General features: G+C 38.8%; 1 protein-coding gene and 1 long non-coding RNA gene across 2 annotated transcripts; one reads left to right on the forward strand and one right to left on the reverse strand.

The window, feature by feature from the left end:
• Window positions 1-1,573: 1,573 nt before the first annotated feature.
• On the forward strand, window positions 1,574-6,819 carry LOC103278178 (uncharacterized). The gene is made up of 3 exons (XR_010004776.1): window positions 1,574-2,022; window positions 4,586-4,741; window positions 5,911-6,819. It is a non-coding gene; the product is annotated as an uncharacterized LOC103278178 (long non-coding RNA).
• Window positions 4,303-13,780, reverse strand: c3h3orf33 (chromosome 3 C3orf33 homolog). The gene is given in 5 exon segments (XM_062976693.1): window positions 4,303-6,071; window positions 6,527-6,687; window positions 7,787-7,940; window positions 9,288-9,353; window positions 13,631-13,780. Coding segments are annotated over 5 exon segments (738 nt in total). The 5' UTR covers window positions 13,721-13,780; the 3' UTR covers window positions 4,303-5,804.
• Window positions 13,781-19,453: the final 5,673 nt, after the last annotated feature.

The raw sequence follows: 19,453 nt of genomic DNA on the forward strand, positions 1-19,453 counted from the left end.
CTTATCTAGACATTGTACTTTAAATACATGGTTAAAACAGAATTGAGCAATGGGACTGCTGTTTGAATAAGGGTTTGGGGTTAGATTAATTAAATTGTGGGTTTTCTTCTGGCTTTTCATAGAATGGTAGATCTGAAAGGGGAAAAAACCTGCAGATCATATAACCTAAGCTCCTGCTTAAGGCAGAATTGTCTGTGCAGAAAAAAAATCCCTTGTTCTCACCATTTACATCACAGCTTGTCAAGATAAGCAGCAGTCACTGCATTTGAAATATTGTGCTCAAAGTGAACTGTTAAAATAAGCAGAGTATTAGGTTCTTGTCCCTAAACACAACACACACCTAGAAAAAAAAAGCAGGAAGATTATATATGGACATCTATTTTTAAGGCCCTGCCTCCCTCCTTTCTTTCCTGTTGGTAGGATACCAGTAGCTAGCTACTCTTTACTCAACTGAAACTCAGTGCTAGAGCCTTCTCCCCATTCTGCATGGATTTCCATAATCCTAAACTATTCATTTATCGTGTCAGAAGCAAATCGAAGATACAAGTTATAATGCATTTGAAAAAACAAAGTTAAAAAACTTGGCATTATACTACATGTCCTTTGACAAGTAGCTGGCCACTTGGGAGTGCCTCTGATGTTGCTATAAGAAGGTCCTCCATTGTGCATGTGGCAGGACTCAGACTGCATCGTAGTAGGTGATCTGTGGTTTGCTCTTCTCCACACTTGCATGTCGTGGACTCCACTTTGTGGCCCCATTTCTTAAGGTTGGCTTTGCATCTCGTGGTGCCAGAGTGCAGTCTGTCCAGCGCCTTCCAAGTTGTCCAGTCTCCTGGGAGTCTCTCATCTGGTGTCAGCCATGGATTGAGGTTCCAGGTTTTAGCCTGCCACTTTTGGACTCTCACTTGCTGAGGTGTTCCTGCGAGTATCTCTGTAGATATTATAAAACTATTTCTTGATTTAAGGCATTGTCGTGCTGGCTGATATCCAAACAGGGGATGGGCCGGAGATGTCAATGCTTGGTCCTTTCATTGCTGGCTGCTACTTCCCAGCAAATGTCAGGTGGTGCAATGCCAGCTAAACAGTATAATTTCTCCATTGGTGTGGGGTGTATACATCCTGTAATAATGCAGCATGTCTCATTAAGATCCACAACCACTGCTTTAATGTAGTGTAATGTGTATTCATAAGCTGAATGAATTTACAGCCATTTTCTTCAGTCATAACGACTATACTCTTGATTTTGTTGGTTTTTTAAAAAAAAACATAAAAATATAAAGGTCTAAATTTAAAATGTCTTCTGCCTTTTACTTGCCAAGCATAAGAATCAATCAGTTGTTGCACCTGGTGTGCATCAATAGTTAGAAAAGAGCAATTATTTCACAAGTGAACCACAGCAACTAGGGCTGCCAGGTGTCTCTTATTGTAAGAGTCATCCTTATATAGTTATCCTATATAGGCAGCTACTATATGGTAGGAGCACAGAACCATGTGCATAGGACTCCCTTCACTGCAACCATTCTGATTTCCTTGTACAGTATATACAGCCCTCCCTCCATATTCACAGGTTCAGTATCCACAGGTTCAACTATCCAGGGCTTGAAACTATCTTTTTAAACTCCAAAAAGCAAAACTTGATTTTGCCATTTTATATAAGGGACACCAATTTACTGCCATTGTATAAAATGAAATGTAAGCATCCATGGGTTTTGATATACATGGGAAATTCTGTAATTGAACCTCAGCAGATGACAAGGGTTGACTGTTTTCTTATATTTCATTTAATACATATTTTTAAAATTCGAGTGTCTCACATGGAAGTTCCACAATGCTGCCACTGATTAAGTCTTTATCTGTTTAACTTGAAGACTCCTATAATGTCATCTTTTCTTTGATTTATTAAACTTTTTAATAATAATAAGTTTGAAACTTGCAAATACTCAAGATATCCAATTTAAATAAGTAATGAAGCTAGAAATGAAGGCAGAAATTGCAGTAGCATGACTGGAGCAACTGAATACGGTAGGTAATATTTTTTTCCCTATAATATATAGTTTTGATGTGCAAGCAAGTTATGTTATTTAAAACTCCCCTGTAAAGGTTTTCTCTAAATATTCAAATAAAATATCTAGTCATGTGTTTTATTTTCATTTATATTTAAGGAAAATAGAACATTACTGCAAGGTGTTTTCCCTCCCTCAGAGCCCTCCTACAGATAATATGCTAACAGAATGAAATCCTTAAAGATGCATTTGCCTGAAATGAAATGCATTAGTGTAATTACAAAGCGGAATTTGACTTTGATATAAGCATGAAAAAAGGAAAAACAGCATAGTTCTGATATAAATAATAATCATTATAAAAACTACTATGTGTGATAATCCTCTAGAAAACACAGCCAGTTCTGACCGCCTACTAAGATTTAGGAGGGGGACAGTGGAAAGGGAAGCCTTAACAACCCACCCATTGACCAGGAGTATTTCTCTGAAGCAAAAGTGATGTAAATACTTTATGAAAGGATTGATTTGAGAGTCCACTCCTGCCTTGCTTCCTCAACAGCCATTTACAAAGAAAGAAGGGAAGAATTATGCCTTACAGTTTCAGTAGGGAAGGCAAGGTTTCAGGCAGATAGACTGATTATCTGGAGATACAAGGATCCAACAAATAAATACTCACATACTGCACATATGGGCATCCATTTTACAGGTTGAGAATGCCTTATCTGAAATGCTTGGGACCAGAAGTATTTTGGACTTTTTCAAATTATAGAATACTTGCATAGGTAAAGATAAATGCTTCCCCTTGACATTAAATCTAGTCATATCCGACTCTGGGGTGTGGTGCTCATCTCAATTTCTAAGCCAAAGAGCTGGCGTTGTCCATAGACACCTCCAAGATCATGTGGCCAGCATGACTGCATGGAGCGCCGTCACCTTCCCACTGAAGCAGTACCTATTGATCTACTCACATTTGCATATTTTTGAACTGCTAGGTTGGCAGAAGCTGGGGCTAATAGTGGGAGCTCACCCCACTCCCTGGATTCGAACCACCGATCTTTCGGTCAGCAATTTCAGCTGTTTAACCCTCTGTGCCACCAGGGGCTCCTAGAATACTTGCATATACACAATGAAATATCATGGAGATAAGAAACTCTACACATGTGACCTGAAAATAATTGTATACACAATATTTTCAGTAATTGTGTGCATGAAACAAAGGATGTATCTATGTTTACCACTTAAGCCAGTGTGAAACCAGCAGAGGAGTAAGTGATTTCACATGTGAAGTCCTGATACGGTCAGAAGTCTAGCTGATGTTTATAATGTACCAGAGGCTGACCGCAAACTGGTTCAATTGCTTCACAGCTAAGGAGGAATTGTGTCCCGCCCCCACTTTCCGTCATAATGCACATGTGCAGATTGTTAGCGCATCCATCACTTAATCGGTTTTCTATGAGATGTGGTTTACAGTTAGTCGGGCTGATGCGCATTACAGGCGTTATTTTCAGTTTAAAGCCCTTAATGCACACTGCTGTGCATGTTTGAGGTATGTGTCATATAAACACACCTTCTAAGTGCCTTAAGTGGTTAGTGTAGATGTGCCCAAAATGTGTGTACACTGAGCCATCAGAAAACAAAGATGCTACTCTCAGCCAGCCATTTGGACTGTTTTGGATTTTGGACTTTGGAATTCGAGTGAAGAATAACATATACAAACATATTTCATAATCTGTATAAACCCAGTACTGGGTTTGCTATGAGATAAAGATGTAGGGATGAACTGTCAGGATACTGGTATTCTTTCTTCACTTTTATTTTTCTGATATTTTAAACCAAGCAGGCATTATAGTGAAGCCAAGACTTGGCAAAAGAGAGCATTGCAACTGTTCTGTGCTGTCAACAGCTCCCTTCACCCAGCCCTCCTACTGCCAGCTTAATGCCTTTTAGCAAACAAAGGATCCAGCTCAACGCTTTGCCCTTTTCTACTCTACTCTGTCACTACACTCATGCATACAGCATTAATCGTTTTTAGTTATTAACAACAGTAACAGAAGATAACACGAGGCAACAGCACTTCATTTATCCTCTTGACAAGACATAAGCCACCATTTTGACAGGCAGGCAGGCTCACAAGGAGGGCTCTCCCATCGCTGACAATCACCCACTTTGTGTGTTACAGGGGTCCATCTGCAATGCCACTGTCAGCAATGGAAGCCTGGCACACATAAGTACCATATGCTCTCAGCTGTTATCCTGTTACAAAGCTAAGTGACACAATAAATTAACAAATCTACAAGGATGGTTTATAGTTAATCACTTTATTGTTAAAGCATCTGAATTACTGCTAGCAATTAAACAGATTAATATTTTAATACTTAACTGGTTTGCCAAGAACAGGAAAAGTCATACAGAATCATTTATTTTTCTGTGTCATAGTTATATTTTTTTCTAGAGTCGAAGCAAGATTGTTAAAATAGTAGTCTCATCAGACCAGTTAAGCATTTAAATAAATGGTTTAGAACAACCAGTAATACATAATGTTCCTCCAAAGTAAATACAGTCATGTGCTCTCATCTTACGATCAGGTCAATTAATCTTGGAAGGAGGAGTACACAACAACGGTTACGCGGCAACAGACTTGATCTTCGGTCCAATGAACACTGCCTTGAATGCAAGCCCAACATTTCTAAGTGGATTTGTGACTGCAACCTCAGAAAGTGGTCTACAAACATAATGCACAGGTACATTGGTCTGTGAATTTTGGCCACCATGAAATAAACAAAGCTTGAATCTGAAAAATCCAAACAGCCACATTCATACCAGTCACAACAAAGTGGGTGAATGCTTCTATAGCTATTCAGGTTGCATCTGCACAACAAAGGGATAACAGGATGTTTGTGTAAAACTGTGTGCAATTTCCCTATAGTTCAATGGCTATCACCCATAAAGTAATAGCTCACAAAAAGTTTACAAGAAAATCAAGTATCCACTTGGCTGCATTAGAAACAAAATAAGCCTCAGTGTAAACTCATGTTAAATATGAGACTGTTTGGGTTGGCATCATTTCTACCTCTTCTGGATTACTACAGGTATATAATACACAGCTCGAGCTACCAAGGCTGCAACTACTTTGCTTCGATATATACAATGACAAGAACGTGTAGTGTCCACAGAACAGAGTACAGAGCTCATAATATCTTCATGATTATTTTAGTTAATTGTAGGTTGGGTTTTAGGAAGCAAATATCATCTGATTATGAAAAGGCCGTTGTTTGTGCTGCTGGCATGCACTCAACTGAACCAGGAAAACTTGAAGTAAGTCCAGCACCTAATGGCAATATGAACTTTACATCTTGTTAGAAGACAATGTAGACAGAAGTCAGCATAAGCTGACTAGGTTCCCTACCTATCATTTGGTTTTGTGAACAGAGCCTAATATCCATTAAAAACATAACTGGAAAAAGGTATTCTGCTCTCAACAACATAATATTCACTCCTATAAATCAGCAACCAGATCCACACACCGACAGATATCACCAGCACTTTCACATCACGCTCCACTCATTAAGCCTTATATTTCCTTCTTCTGCTGGGCATCTAGAATGGAATAGAATGTATATTCAACTTATATGAATTTCCAGTCATGCAACAATCTCAAGAAGTATTTTCTCTGATGTTTTCATTTTCTTCCAAGACAGGAGCCACCAACAGAAGAGAAGGCATTTTATAATATTATTCTGATAGAAAGAATATAATGCTACATCCTGTTCCATCTGGTGTTTCCCCCCAAAAATCCCTGTGCTTTCAGAGACGGGTTCTTAGCCAGGTTGCAAACTGTTTTAACTTTTGTAGATATTTATTATTGGTAATGTGCTCTCTAAGTTTCTCAATGAATGATTCTTCTTTCCAGATTCCTTTATGTTTCTTGACGGCTTTCAGTTCAGCTTGAAGCAGCCTTTTGTGAAGCTTCCAGTATATCCGGGATTCATGTGCAAGTCCTTCAATGTTAACTGTCTTGCCAAGACCTTGCCTCAAGATGTCTTCATTCAGACAGACACTGGAAAATCTACCCTGTTTGGAAGAACATTGAAAGCATTGCTGTGTGTGTCCTTTACGAGAATGAAAGTACAATCCACAGTGAATAAGCTGAAATTATTCATTGTATCCACATCTCAAGGAAAATGACCTTTTGAGAAATTTGCTGGGTCTGCCAGGCAATTCTATGGTATGCTTTCCCTCGAAATTACCAAACAGTCACACTGCAGGACCTAGCAAATTCCCAGAGAGGATACCACCCTAAGAATTTCTAAGTCTCCCAGTGCAATTCTATGGTCTGCTGGAACTGGAAGTCAGATGATTTAATAGCATTTCAGATATATCTCTGGTTTCAGGTAACTCTAGCCCAGCAGATATGGAGGTCTTAACTGTGGTAAAGAAAAAGACTGCAATCCTAAAGTTAACCTAGTGGGACCTACAGAGTAAACATGCTTAGAATCTGGATTCCCACTTTCCCCTGCATTATTTACCTTTTTGATCACCACAAGGCAATGAAGCACTGAGTCCTTCCTTTCCAGAAGTTGGAACCACATCATTTGTGAGGGTTTTATTTCACTTTTCAACCAGATCGTGCCACCTGGTGCCAGCTCGACACCAGCAAGCCTGACCAGCAACAATCCGTCTGCATGCCCTAGGGACACATGCATAATAACATTTTGTTTTGTGACGTTATCAGAACAATATTATTGACTTTCTTATTCAATTTAAGCAGTGTAGAGCAACTGGAGTTCTATGCTACTTTGAAATAAATGACTAAATTTAATTTTAGTCTCAGCTGGAAAAAAAGGAAATTCATAGGACTGACATTAGCACTGCCTAACAAATTCCATTTTTTTCAATACGTCTACTTTACTTGGGATTAATATTGGATATAAAACCAAGAACCAACGGTGCTATTACATTATCAAGGGTGTTAATATGAGATTCAGGAAACAATTGTAATCTAGGTATTTTAATTTTCTGTCTCAAAAGTGATGATAATTTATAGACAGAATGAAATATTTTAGAATGTTTTACTAAGAAACATTAAGGTCACAGCCATGTACTGTATACCTCATAACGAAGTAATATTTGAGACTCACAGATGTTTTAAAACTGTGTTTATACTAAAGAAGCCTATTGCAAGGGGCTACAATTTGGGTTCCTGGCATTCATAAGACAAGTTCTGGATTGGGTTGCACTCCCCCTGAAAGACTGTGTCTGCAGCCTGGGAGTACTCATGAATCCATCTCTCCAAATGTCAGCCCAAGGTGCTTACTACCAATTTCTATGACAGTCAAGAGGGCTTACTACCAATTTCTGCTGATATGCAGCTGAACCCCTTCCTAGATTTGGAGGACTTGAAGATAGTAGTGCATGCACTAGCAACCTCAAGGTTCGAATTCTACAATGCATTGGGCTACCTTTGTAAAAAGTTTGGAAATTCCAGTTAGTTCAAAATGCAACAGCCAGATTGGTCACAGGAACATTTAGAAGTGAGCACATTACACCTATATTACAGCCCACTCCATTTGTTGCCAATTACTTTCCGGGCAAAATACAAATATATAAGTCTAACAAATAAGTATTTAAAGAGATTAGCTGCTAAAAGTCTTCTGAAATATCCACACACGTTTCATTTGTCTTGCATATCCCCCTTTAAGGACACTTGTTCAACCATGCTCAGGCAACCGTTCATGAATGTTTTATTTTATCACTATGAGCATATTCACAGATTTCATCCTACTTACATCTCTTCTGCAAAGATGAAATAATTGGAATGGTGATAGGAATATGTTCAATTTCAAATCCTTGATCAGTTATTTGGTGTAACCGTCCACGAAGCTTAACATTCTTCTCTATAAATTCTGAAGGTATTTCCAAAACATTTGTGAATTTGGTTGTCTATTCATAAAAGAAAGAGAGGAAGAAAGAAAGGACAAAAACATGAAAATATAAAGGAAAGGTAACATTAGACTAGACCACTGTAATATATGCATGACTGAGCAGCAAAACTTTTAATCATTCATTAGAAAGGTTCAGTCTATGGCAAATTCTCACTGTACAAACTGGTCCTATAGAACTTAAGCACCCTTAGCTCTGTATTCCACATTCATTATTACCTAGATCAAGTTCTTGAGATGAAATGGTCGAAATAAGAATACTGCAACTTTCTAGTTCACCCATAACCCTTGCTCATCCTTGCCACCACAGTCAATGGCGAGGAATGCTAGGAGTTGCAGTCTATTTTGCCCATCTCTGAACTAAAACACACAAATGAAGTTTTTGTTTAGACATTTCTAAGGAAAAACTTAGTATTTGCCATAGTCTGCACATTATTTTATCCCTGTACAATTTAACTGTGAGCCATTTCTCACATTAGTAACGGTTTTCCCCCTGACATTAGGTCTAGTCATGTCCGAGTCTGGGAGTTGGTGCTATTGTACTTTGGATATATCATGGAGACAGTATGACTCACTGGAAATGTTTTAGAAAGTGGAAGACAACAGAAAAATTAGGAAGACTACAGTACAGATTGATTGATTCAAGGGAGCCACATACTTGCATTTGCAAGACTTGGGCTGTTAATGACTGAGTCCTTTAGCGAGTTCTCATTCAAAGGGTGACCAAAAGTTGGAACTGACAGATGGAAGCAAGAACAACAACAAGGGCTGGTACAAACAGCTGGAGTTTCCTACTAAAACTGGCTCTTATATATGCTGCTCATATATTATCTGGCCTCTAGTCAGACAGGTGACCAGAACTTAATTTATTTCCCAAAATTTGAGGCATAAAACCTTGCAAAGGCCTTGCATCCGAAGGTTATGTCAACAAACAAAAAAATAACTCTGGGGAATGTTCACAGTTTGATACTTCAAGGTCTAAAAGCAACTAACATTTATAAAGAGGACATTCAAAGGAGATATACAATAACCTTGGGCTCCATTCTGGGATGAAGAAGATGGGGGTGCAAATAAACAAATATTCTTAGATGAAAATACTCAAATTAAGCAATGTTTGTGGCAATAAAATTTGATTAAAATCAAAACGGTTAGGATTTGTAGCATACTGAGGCTGACTTAGGCTTTATATAGCTGTGCTATAACTGTATAAAACATAGCAGAAGCCATTCCTCATAAAATACAGCACATAAAAGAAGGGCAGTGGTGATGAATTTTATTGATGTTATACTTTTAGTGTTGAACTGTTAAAGCTGCTTTATAATCTTATAAATTGTTCCACTCAGTCCACAACTTACCAGTTAACACTCTTTGCCAGTAAAACTACTCCAGCTATGGCCATTCCAGTGCTGATATTCTGTAGAAAGTAATGAGATAATTTTCAGATCATTGGCATTATACATATTTCCCCTTTGAATATAGAAAGACAAATTTACATCTAAATTGAAATAATACATGGTTAAAAAGATTCCTGGAAAATTATACTTTTCATCCTGCAAACTGATACACAGAAAGCCATAAAAAAGAACTCATTCCAAAGGGTTGACCCAATAAAAGCAAAGCAACATTAACTGAATAATAGTCAACTAAAGAATACTATTGATGGAAGCAATGCCACACATGCATATTTGGGAGCAAGCCTTAATTAACCAGATTTAGTTTTTTGAAATTTGTTTAGTACAGACGTATGCACTTTGCAGAGATAGATTTAATTGCAAGCAAACATGCATAGGTTTATGCTAAAGTATTTATTTGGAGAAAAGTCACCCTTATATCAGCGAGATTTGCTTCCACATAAATATGTATGAGACAGGCTATACTTTGAAAATGGTCTTCATAAAAGTCATAAAGATTAGACTGTAGAAGACAGGCAGACAGAAGTTGTTCCAAGATATTTTTATTCTGGAACTAACCCATAGAAAACACCAGATATCTGGTTTAATACATATTTCCTGCTTAGTTTCTATGATGTTTGGTTCAGATTCCGCAGAGAAATGGCCTAGTGCAAGCTCAGTGGTCACCCAAAGGGACTATCTTGAAATCCTACAATATAGGACAGAATACATAAGGTAAAGGTAAAGGTTTCCCCTGACATTAAGTCCAATCATGTCTGACTCTGGGGGTTGGTGCTCATCTCCATTTCTAAGCCAAAGAGCGGGTGTTGTCCATAGACATCTCCAAGGTCATGTGGCCAGCATGACTGCATGGAGCGCCGTTACCTTTCCGCCGGAGCGGTACCTATTGATCTACTCACATTGGCATGTTTTCGAACTGCTAGGTTGGCAGGAGCTGGAGCTAACAGCGGCCGCTCCTGGGGTTTGAACCTGGGACCTTTCGGTCTCCAGCTCAGTAATGATAAAGTTGCAAGCATGAAGAATTTAATTTAGGATTAATTTGAACTGAAATATAGTAAAAGTTACAATGTTTCTTCAATTAAATCTTTTGAGTAGTCAAAAATGCCCCAAAAGAAATTGTACATCATTAAAAAGGAGGAAAAAAAACCCAGGATTTCTTCTAGATTTTTTTGAAAGGGCAGATGTAACAGAGGAGAAAGACTGATCTTCCCAGATGCTATTTGCTCCACTTGGAAAAACACATAGGGTCCTTGTATGTCTTATTCCAAGATTTTCTATCTAGTAAAACAAATTAGCAAACTGGTATCTCACAAATTGATAAGCACCGTGCAGAATACACACCTTTGCATCCCAAAGGGACATCTAAATATGCAGCTAAACACTTCCTTTAGAGATAAATATTCACATCCATTTCCTTGCATCCATCACTGAAGTACATAGTGCATGGAAACAGAAACAGAATGAACTAAATCGGATGAGTCCCAAAATACACCTCCATGTTATTTAATCCAGTCACCTGTTACAAGTTAATTGTCTCAAGTTTGTTACCAGGCATGAGATCCAAATCTGCTTTAATCCTGATTGAAGTATGCCATGTTTTAATAAAGAAGAGAGCCTTCTGAGGACATACATAGCATCCTAACTACAACCTGAAATGAACTGATGATTCAGTGAAAAAGGCCTGTGTGGAAGTCTAGTGGTGAGTCTAATGACACACCACTTCTTTTACAGGATGTCCTAAAAATGTATACCACCTTACAAAACTAATTATAGGAATGGTGATTGTTTGATGGCCAAGCCAATATTCTTACTATGAATGATCAATGTTATAATTATTTCATCAAAATTACACATTACACATTTCATCTTACATTATCATTTCATGTTCAAGGGTTCAAATTGTCACCCCTGCGCAACAATGCGCTGCTCGAAGCACAGACTTTCAAATTTCTACTTAAAAGTTTCTCCTATAATTTCGTGACCTTTCTTTACTTCTAGAATGTTTAACCTTGCTATGTTTACATTTTTACAGATGCAGAAGGGCTGTACAGGCAGCCCGTCTGTATCCAGATTCAGACATCCCTGGCTTGGAAATATTCCAAAACAATTCAAAAATCTAACCTTGATATGACCATTTTATACAAAGGTATGGAGCCGTGGTGGCACAATAAGTTAAACCCTTGTGCCAGCTGAACTGCTGACCTAAAGGTTGCCGGTTTGAATACACAAGATGGGGTGAGCTCCCAACTGTCAGCTCTAGCTTGCGGGGACATGAGAGAAGCCTCAGGTAACACATCTGGGCGTCCTCTGGGCAACGTCTCTGTAGATAGCCAATTCTCTCACACAAGAAGCGATTTGCAGTATGTTCTCAAGTCGCTCTTGACACGATAAGGGTATTACGCCATTATATTATGGAATATGAACATCCACATATTTTGGTATCCATGAGGAGTCCTTGCTCTAATGTGTGTGTGTGTGCATGTGTGTGAAAACATGCAAAACAATGTAATAATCCCAAATTCTAAACTCCTAAGTGTATATATATATTTGGAATAAATTATAAACCAGTAAGAGAAAATACCCTAGAGCAGGCATGGGCAAACTTTGGCCCTCCAGGTGTTTTGGGCTTCAACTCCCACAATTCATAACAGTTGGTAAGCTGGCTGGAATTTCTGGGAGTTGAAGTCCAAAATACCTGGAGGGCCCAAGTTTGTGCATGCCTGCCCTAGAGCCAGTAGTTCCCAACCTGTGCTCCGCGTCTGGCTCCAGGAAAATAAAATATATAGATTATTAAATGAAATTAAAGAATAAGAAACAAAATAAGAAAACTTGAAAATCAATTATCAACAAGAAAAAAAATTGGCAAGTTGAATTTGCCACTGTGCAAAAAATAAAATGAAAATGCAACCACAGATATGTTATTTTATGCTATATCTTAATTTAGGCCGATTGTTGCACTACAGTGCACTCTGGTTCTGTTGCTAACAGAAGTGGCTTGATTGACTGAACTTTGGAAGAATTTTTATGTATGGTTGAGCTTTGACAAAATCATGTGGATACACCTCGATTGGGGTAGCAGGCCACTTTAGTTAACAGAACAATTTTTTTAATCTATTATTTTATAAAGTTTATTGTTAATTGTTTGCTTGTGTGGTATCCTGTTGTTTTATACAGATTGGATGTGTTATTAATTGTTTATTCCACTCTATTCCTTTACCTTTACTATTTTATTGTACTTAATGTTGTGAGCCACTCTGAGTCCCTTTGGGAGATAGGGCGGGATATAAATAAAGATTATTATTACAGTAGTCTTGGTTATCCAACGTTCTGGATTATCTAACGCAGTCTGCCTCCCATTTGTATCTACAGCTTTCTCTAGGCAGCGAGGACTGAACTTTTTACGGACTTAACTTCCAACAATGTCATTTTACGCAATTCTGCCTTTATTTGTAGTCAATTTGTTAGTAGTCAATGTATTTATAATCAATGTTTTCAATACATTGCGATGTTTTGGTGTTAAATTCGTAAATACAGTAATTATCACATAACGTTACCATGTACTGAACTGCTTTTTCTGTCAATTTGTTGCAAAACATAATGTTTTGGCACTTAATTTGTAAAATCATAACGTTTAATAGGACTTTTCCTGAATCCCTCCATATGATCCAACATTTTTGCTTATCCAACGTTCTGCCAGCCCGTTTATGTTGGATAAACAAGACTCTACTGTATTATTATTATCATTATCATGTGGTATGGGTGATAATTGAGAACCTATTGAGATATTATAGATTTCAAAGTTTTTAAAATAGTTTTGTGGCATGGATATTGCATGGTTGTTTAGATATCTCTTTACATTCCCTTACTATTTATCCTAGGAATGGGCAAACTTGTGCCCTCCAGGTGTTTTGGACTGCAACTCCCACAATTCCTAACAGCCTACCGGCTGTTAGGAATTGTGGGAGTTGCAGTCCAAAACACCTGGAGGGCACAAGTTTGCCCATGCTAGAATCCCCTCTTCCTCGTCCCCCCCCCCATAAGACATAAGGTAGGCCTAAGTGGCTCCCCCATAGAAACTGATTCTAAAAAGTCCCACAGGAGCCAATGCGTGTGGGAACCACTCTGGCCTACTACAGGTACTACAGACCTGGCTTGACACTGGAAGCCAAGCAGGAAGGCCACCAATGAACACCACAGGTGCGGTTTTGCCTTTCCCTGACCAGGCCAGGCCTCCTTCCCTTCCTTCTTCCCCTCCTGGGGACTCTTTTGGGCAACGTACCCGGAGCAGAGTCAGGTGTGCGTCCGCCCATTCGGAGAGGCGGGCCACATTGTGATGCGCCGCTCCCGCCCCACTCGGCTCCCCCGCCATCAAAACACGGAACTCCTCCGCCACCAGCACTTCCTCACTGCTTTCGCCCGACGCCCAGTCCGCAGCGCCACCTACTGGAGGGTTGGCGGATGAGCAGCAAGAGCCAAGGTCCTCTCCTCACAGCCTAGGACAATGATGGGCAACCTTTTGTGTCAAAATTCACCAAAAAAAACACCTAGCATGACTTGGGTGGTGTGTCACTTTGAGAAAAAAACCCCATAATTTCGCAATATGTATAGTTTAAATAACAAAAATATATAATTGTAATATATAACTGTATTTAATAAATCAAAAACTATTTACTACCATTATTTCCATGTACAACAATATATGGTACCTCTTGCAGCTTCCACGCTGATTTCTCTCTATTCTAGTTTCCATGTAGTCATGAATAATAAATACAGTAGAGTCTCACTTATCCAACATAAACGGGCCAGCAGAATGTTGGATAAGCGAATATGTTGGATAATAAGAAGGGATTCAGGAAAAGCTGATTAAACATCAAATTAGGTAATGATTATACAAATTAAGCACCAAAACATCATGTTATACAACAAATTTGACAGAAAAAGTAGTTCAATACGCAGTAATGCTATGTAGTAATTACTGTATTTACGAATTTAGCACCAAAATATCACGATGTATTGAAAATATTGACTATAAAAATGTGTTGGATAATCCAGAATGTTGGATAAGCGAGTGTTGGATAAGTGAGACTCTACTGTAATATAATCTATATATATAAAAGAGTGATGGCATCAGGGCAGCGGACAAAACAACAAAACTACAGGCCCCCCAACCTCGAAATTTGACATCACAACCCATCATCCACGGCTCTAGGTTGATACAACAAAAAGAAAAGAAAAATAAAGTCCTAATTAGAGGGAGAGCAATAATTGTTTTTATCCAATTGCTGCCAGTTACAAGGCTAAGTTCCGCCCACTTGGTCTCCTAGCAACCTACTCAGCCCAGGGGACAGGCACAGTTAGGCCTCACTTAGGCCTCTTCCACGAATTATCTAATTTGCACTGGATTATATGGCAGTGAAGACTCAAGGCCCTTCCACACAGCTATATAACCCATTTAGAATCTTATATTATCTGCTTGGCACTGGATTATCTTGACTCCAAATGCCATATAATCCACTTCAGTGTGCATTTTATACAGCTGTGAAGAAGGGGGCTCATATAATCCTGTTCTAAGCAGAAAATATAAGATTATAAATATACAGTAGAGTCTCACTTATCCAACATAAACAGGCCGGCAAATGTTGGATAAGTGAATATGTTGGATAATAAGAAGGGATTCAGGAAAAGCTGATTAAACATCAAATTAGGTAATGATTATACAAATTAAGCACCAAAACATCATGTTATACAACAAATTTGACAAAAAAAGTAGTTCCATGCGCAGTAATGCCATGTAGTAATTACTGTATTACAAACTTACCACCAAAAAATCACAATGAATTTAAAACACTGACTACAAAAACATTGACTACTAAAAGGCAGACTGCGTTGGATAATCCAGAACATTGGATAAGCGAATGTTGGATAAGTGAGATTCTATTGTAATATATACCACCATACTTCGCCACAGCAACGCGTGGCCGGGCACAGCTAGTAATAATATAATAGTATGATAATATACTACAATAATAATAGAATAATAATAGAATATATATATAATGTAATGTGCATAATTCCCATGGAGTAAACAACAAAACCACTGGACCAAATCACACCAAATTTGGCCACAAAATACATAGTCACCCAATCAATCTGCATGCGGCAGCGTGTCAGCAAAAATGGCTAGGCGTGTCAGTGCTGACACGCATGTCATAGGTTGGCCATCACTGGCCTAGGAGGAACAAGAGTGCTCTTTCCTGCCCAGCAAGGAGGAAATCTACCCAAGCCTGGCATGAAAGTCTCTTTGAAAAGCAGCTTCAAGCCAGGCATGGGCATACTTGGACCCTCTAGGTGTTTTGGACTTCAACTCCCACAATTTCTAACAGCCAATTGTGGAAATTGAAGTCCAAAACACCTGGAAGACTCAAGTTTGCCCTTGCCTGGTGAATTTGTCCTTTAGGAATTAACATAGCAAAGGCATTTGCTTTCCCCCTGTATCCCTTTTCTAGCTATAAACCAGGCTTGGGCTGGAACATAGCTTTCCAAACATTTCATGTCGGAGACACACTTGTTATAAATGCATCATTTCACAACACGGTTATTTCAGTTTTACTAGCCAACGACAGGGTAAACCAACCCCCTTTAAGAGATATGAATTGTGATGGCAAAATGTTGTCAGCAGGGCCGTAGCCAGAAAAAAAATTTCGAGGGGTTTTTTTTGAAAATTTTGAACCCCCCCCCCCCCCCCCCCCACCGGCTACAGGACTGTCAATACAGTAGTCTCACTTATCCAACATAAATGGGCCGGCAGAACGTTGGATAAGCAAATACGTTGGATAACAAGGAGAGATTAAGGAGAAGCCTATTAAACATCAAATTAGGTTATGATTTTACAAATGAAGCACCAAAACATCATGTTATACAACAAATTTGACAGAAAAAGAAGTTCAATACGCAGTAATGCTATATTGTAATTCCTCTATTTACGAATTTAGCACCAAAATATCACGATATATGGAAAACATTGACTACAAAAATGCGTTGGATAATCCAGAACGTTGGATAAGTGAGACTCTACTGTATCTGCTTGAGATAGTACCTGGAGGGACTCTTAATTTTTTGCGTCTCATAGACTTAGCATGGGGATTTGGTTAACCAGTTAAAATTCATGAGTAAACCAGGGTTTTTTTAACCTGAAAATTTTGAGGGGGGGGGGGGTTAACCCCTAAACCCCACCCCCAGCTACTGGCCTGGTTGTCAAAGGTTTTCATGACCAGAATCACTGGGTTGCTGTGAGTTTCCCAGGCAGGAAGCAGCCAGACCTTGAAACTGAAAGGCTATGCAATGCTAATCAAGGTGGCCAATTGAAACATCCACACTTGCCTCCAAAAGACAAAAGTTCTTTCTCCCACCCTGAACATTCCACAGATATATAGACCCCATAGACCTCACAACTTCTGAGGATGCCTGCCATAGATGCAGGTGAAACATCAGGAAAGAATGCTTCAGGAACATGGCCATACAGCCCAGAAAACTCACAGCAACCCAATGGCAAAATGTATAGTGATACAATGTATCCATGCTGTCCATGCAGTCATGCATGCAGTCATGCCGGCCACATGACCTTGGAGGTGTCTACAGACAACGCCGGCTCTTCAGCTTAGAAATTGAGGTGAGCACCAACACCCAGAGTCGGACACGACTGGACTTAACATCAGGGGAAACTTTTACCTTTACCTTTTTACAACATATCTCAGTGAAAGCCTTTGCAGCATATTTGTGTAGCATGTGCATAAATTTGCACAGATTGAGCATACCTTCTCCAAAATTCTTGAGATCAGAAGTGGATTCTTTTCAGCTTTTGGAATACCTGAATATATACACATACAAAATGTGATACATTGGAGATGAGGCCGAAGTCTGAAAATGAATATATTTCCAAGATTTGTGCCCTTTCTCATTACATTTGCAATACACCGTTTGGAAAGCTCTGGACTACAGAACCAGCCACATTCAAAATGTTTTGGGGACCCTTATTCTATCATCATGTTGGCTGAATTTGGTAGAAATCGCAGTCGTAACACATCTGGAAGACATGGGACAAGTTTTGATTTGGGGTAACTTGGGCCAAGGCCTCTTAACAACCTTAAACTGCATTAAGAAAATTGCACTCCAGATGAAATATTCAAGTTCTGCACTCCAGATCAGCCCTGAGGTAAAGCGCCCATATAGCGTAATAAAAGCTCAGTACATTTATTGGTTTCTGTGTTAGCGGAGCAGTGAATCCAGTCCAGTTTTTTGTTTTAAAGGCATCACACAAGGTGCTTACTCTCATCCAAGATAAGTACTGTAGCTCCTTTAAGCTTCAGAGTAAAACCTGGAATAGATTCACCACCACACAAGACACAAGAAATCATGTTTCGACTAACAAGTCAAATCCATTATAGTTGGAAATAGCAAACAGATTTTGCCTAAGATGGAATATGTTCCATTTTAGAAGTTGGAAGTGTTTCAATGGGCCAGCAGTATCTCCCCATCTTTCAGGACGATGAACAGTCACTTCTAAAAGAATTTAAAAATAGCAATACAGTACTTCAATTTACAGCACATTTTCAGGGTGCAGATAAATGGGTACTTACAAATTTTGACAGAAATATATGATATACGTATAATTCATCTCCAACAAAACAATTAGATAGTATAAAGAAGCTCTTCCTTGTCATCTAACTGGTCTTGCTAACACCAATAGTAAAAATTTAATTTGGATATTATAAAGTCCCCTCTTCTGGAAAACGAATTTGTTTAAATAGTTTGCCTCAAGTACTGTATTCTAGGTTTCTTCAAAAGGCAAATGTACTGCACCATACTTCAACACCCACATTGGGTCAAACTTTGCAGAACAGGCAAAAATAAAGAATTACTGTATTAAACTACAGTATAATATTGAAATGTTTACAGTTCATGGAAAACCCAGCATTAATGGCCTAGCTTTGTAAAATGAAGAAGGACAAGCGAAGATAGCATTGCAGAGTGCTGGATACTATCAGCAGGCTAAGTAGTTCAAATGATACGTATCAAATAATACTTTTATCAGACCTCAACATATCTCCTTCCTTGACAGAAGGTGGTTATTGCAATAAGAACAAGTAAGGCTGTTTCACTTTTCATGAGATAATTGTACTTGATTTCCTAAAAGCAATCTATTATTCTGAAAACAGGAAACAATTACATGCCAAGGGGATTTTATATTATCATATATCAGGCTCTACATTAGAAGTTTCCTGTGTAATTTACATAGCTTGCAGTTGAAATGTTACATTTACCTTTTCACATATTACGGATAGCTCTAATAACTACAGTTTTAATGGAATGTCAGTTTATGTAATATATTAAAAGTCAAAAGGCAGGTGCTACATTCCACAACCTGCTAAGCCATAGTGATTTCATATACAGTGTTCCCTCACTACTTCGCGGTTCACTTTTCGCGGATTCGCTGTTTCACGGTTTTTCAATAAACTCTAAAAGACTACTATAAATCATAAAAAATTACAATTTACAGCCTACGGAAGGGAGGAAGGGGAAGCTGAAGGAAGAGAAAAGGGGCCCAAGCAGCAACAGGAGGAGAAGGAGGCGATTTATCAACACACAATTGGTTGATAAAGACTTAAAATAGTGTATAACTACTAAAATAATGTATAAATATTTAAATAAATGTAGTGTCCCTACTTCGTGGATTTTCACTTATTGCGGGTGGTCCTGGAACCTAACCCCAGCGATAAGTGAGGGAACACTGTACTGTAACTAGCTGTGCCCGGCCACATGTTGCTGTGGCTTATGGGAATCATTTGTTGGCCAGTTGGAATACCAGTGAATAGCCTTGCAGCCTCAAGGCTTGGCTGTCTTCTACCAAGGTTAATCCTTTGTTGGTCTGGTTGAATTGTACAGAATAGCCTTGCAGCTTCAATGCCTGGCTGTGTTATAGCTAGGAGAATTCTTGTTTGGCAAGCTGGACTAGCACCCTCAATCAAAGAGCCGCTTTGAAGCCTGGCTTTGTAGGGGAATCATTGTTTGGCCAACTGGAATTGCACTAAATAGTCTTGCAGCT

This window comes from Anolis carolinensis, chromosome 3, assembly GCF_035594765.1.
Source record: "Anolis carolinensis isolate JA03-04 chromosome 3, rAnoCar3.1.pri, whole genome shotgun sequence".
NCBI lineage: Eukaryota > Metazoa > Chordata > Lepidosauria > Squamata > Dactyloidae > Anolis > Anolis carolinensis.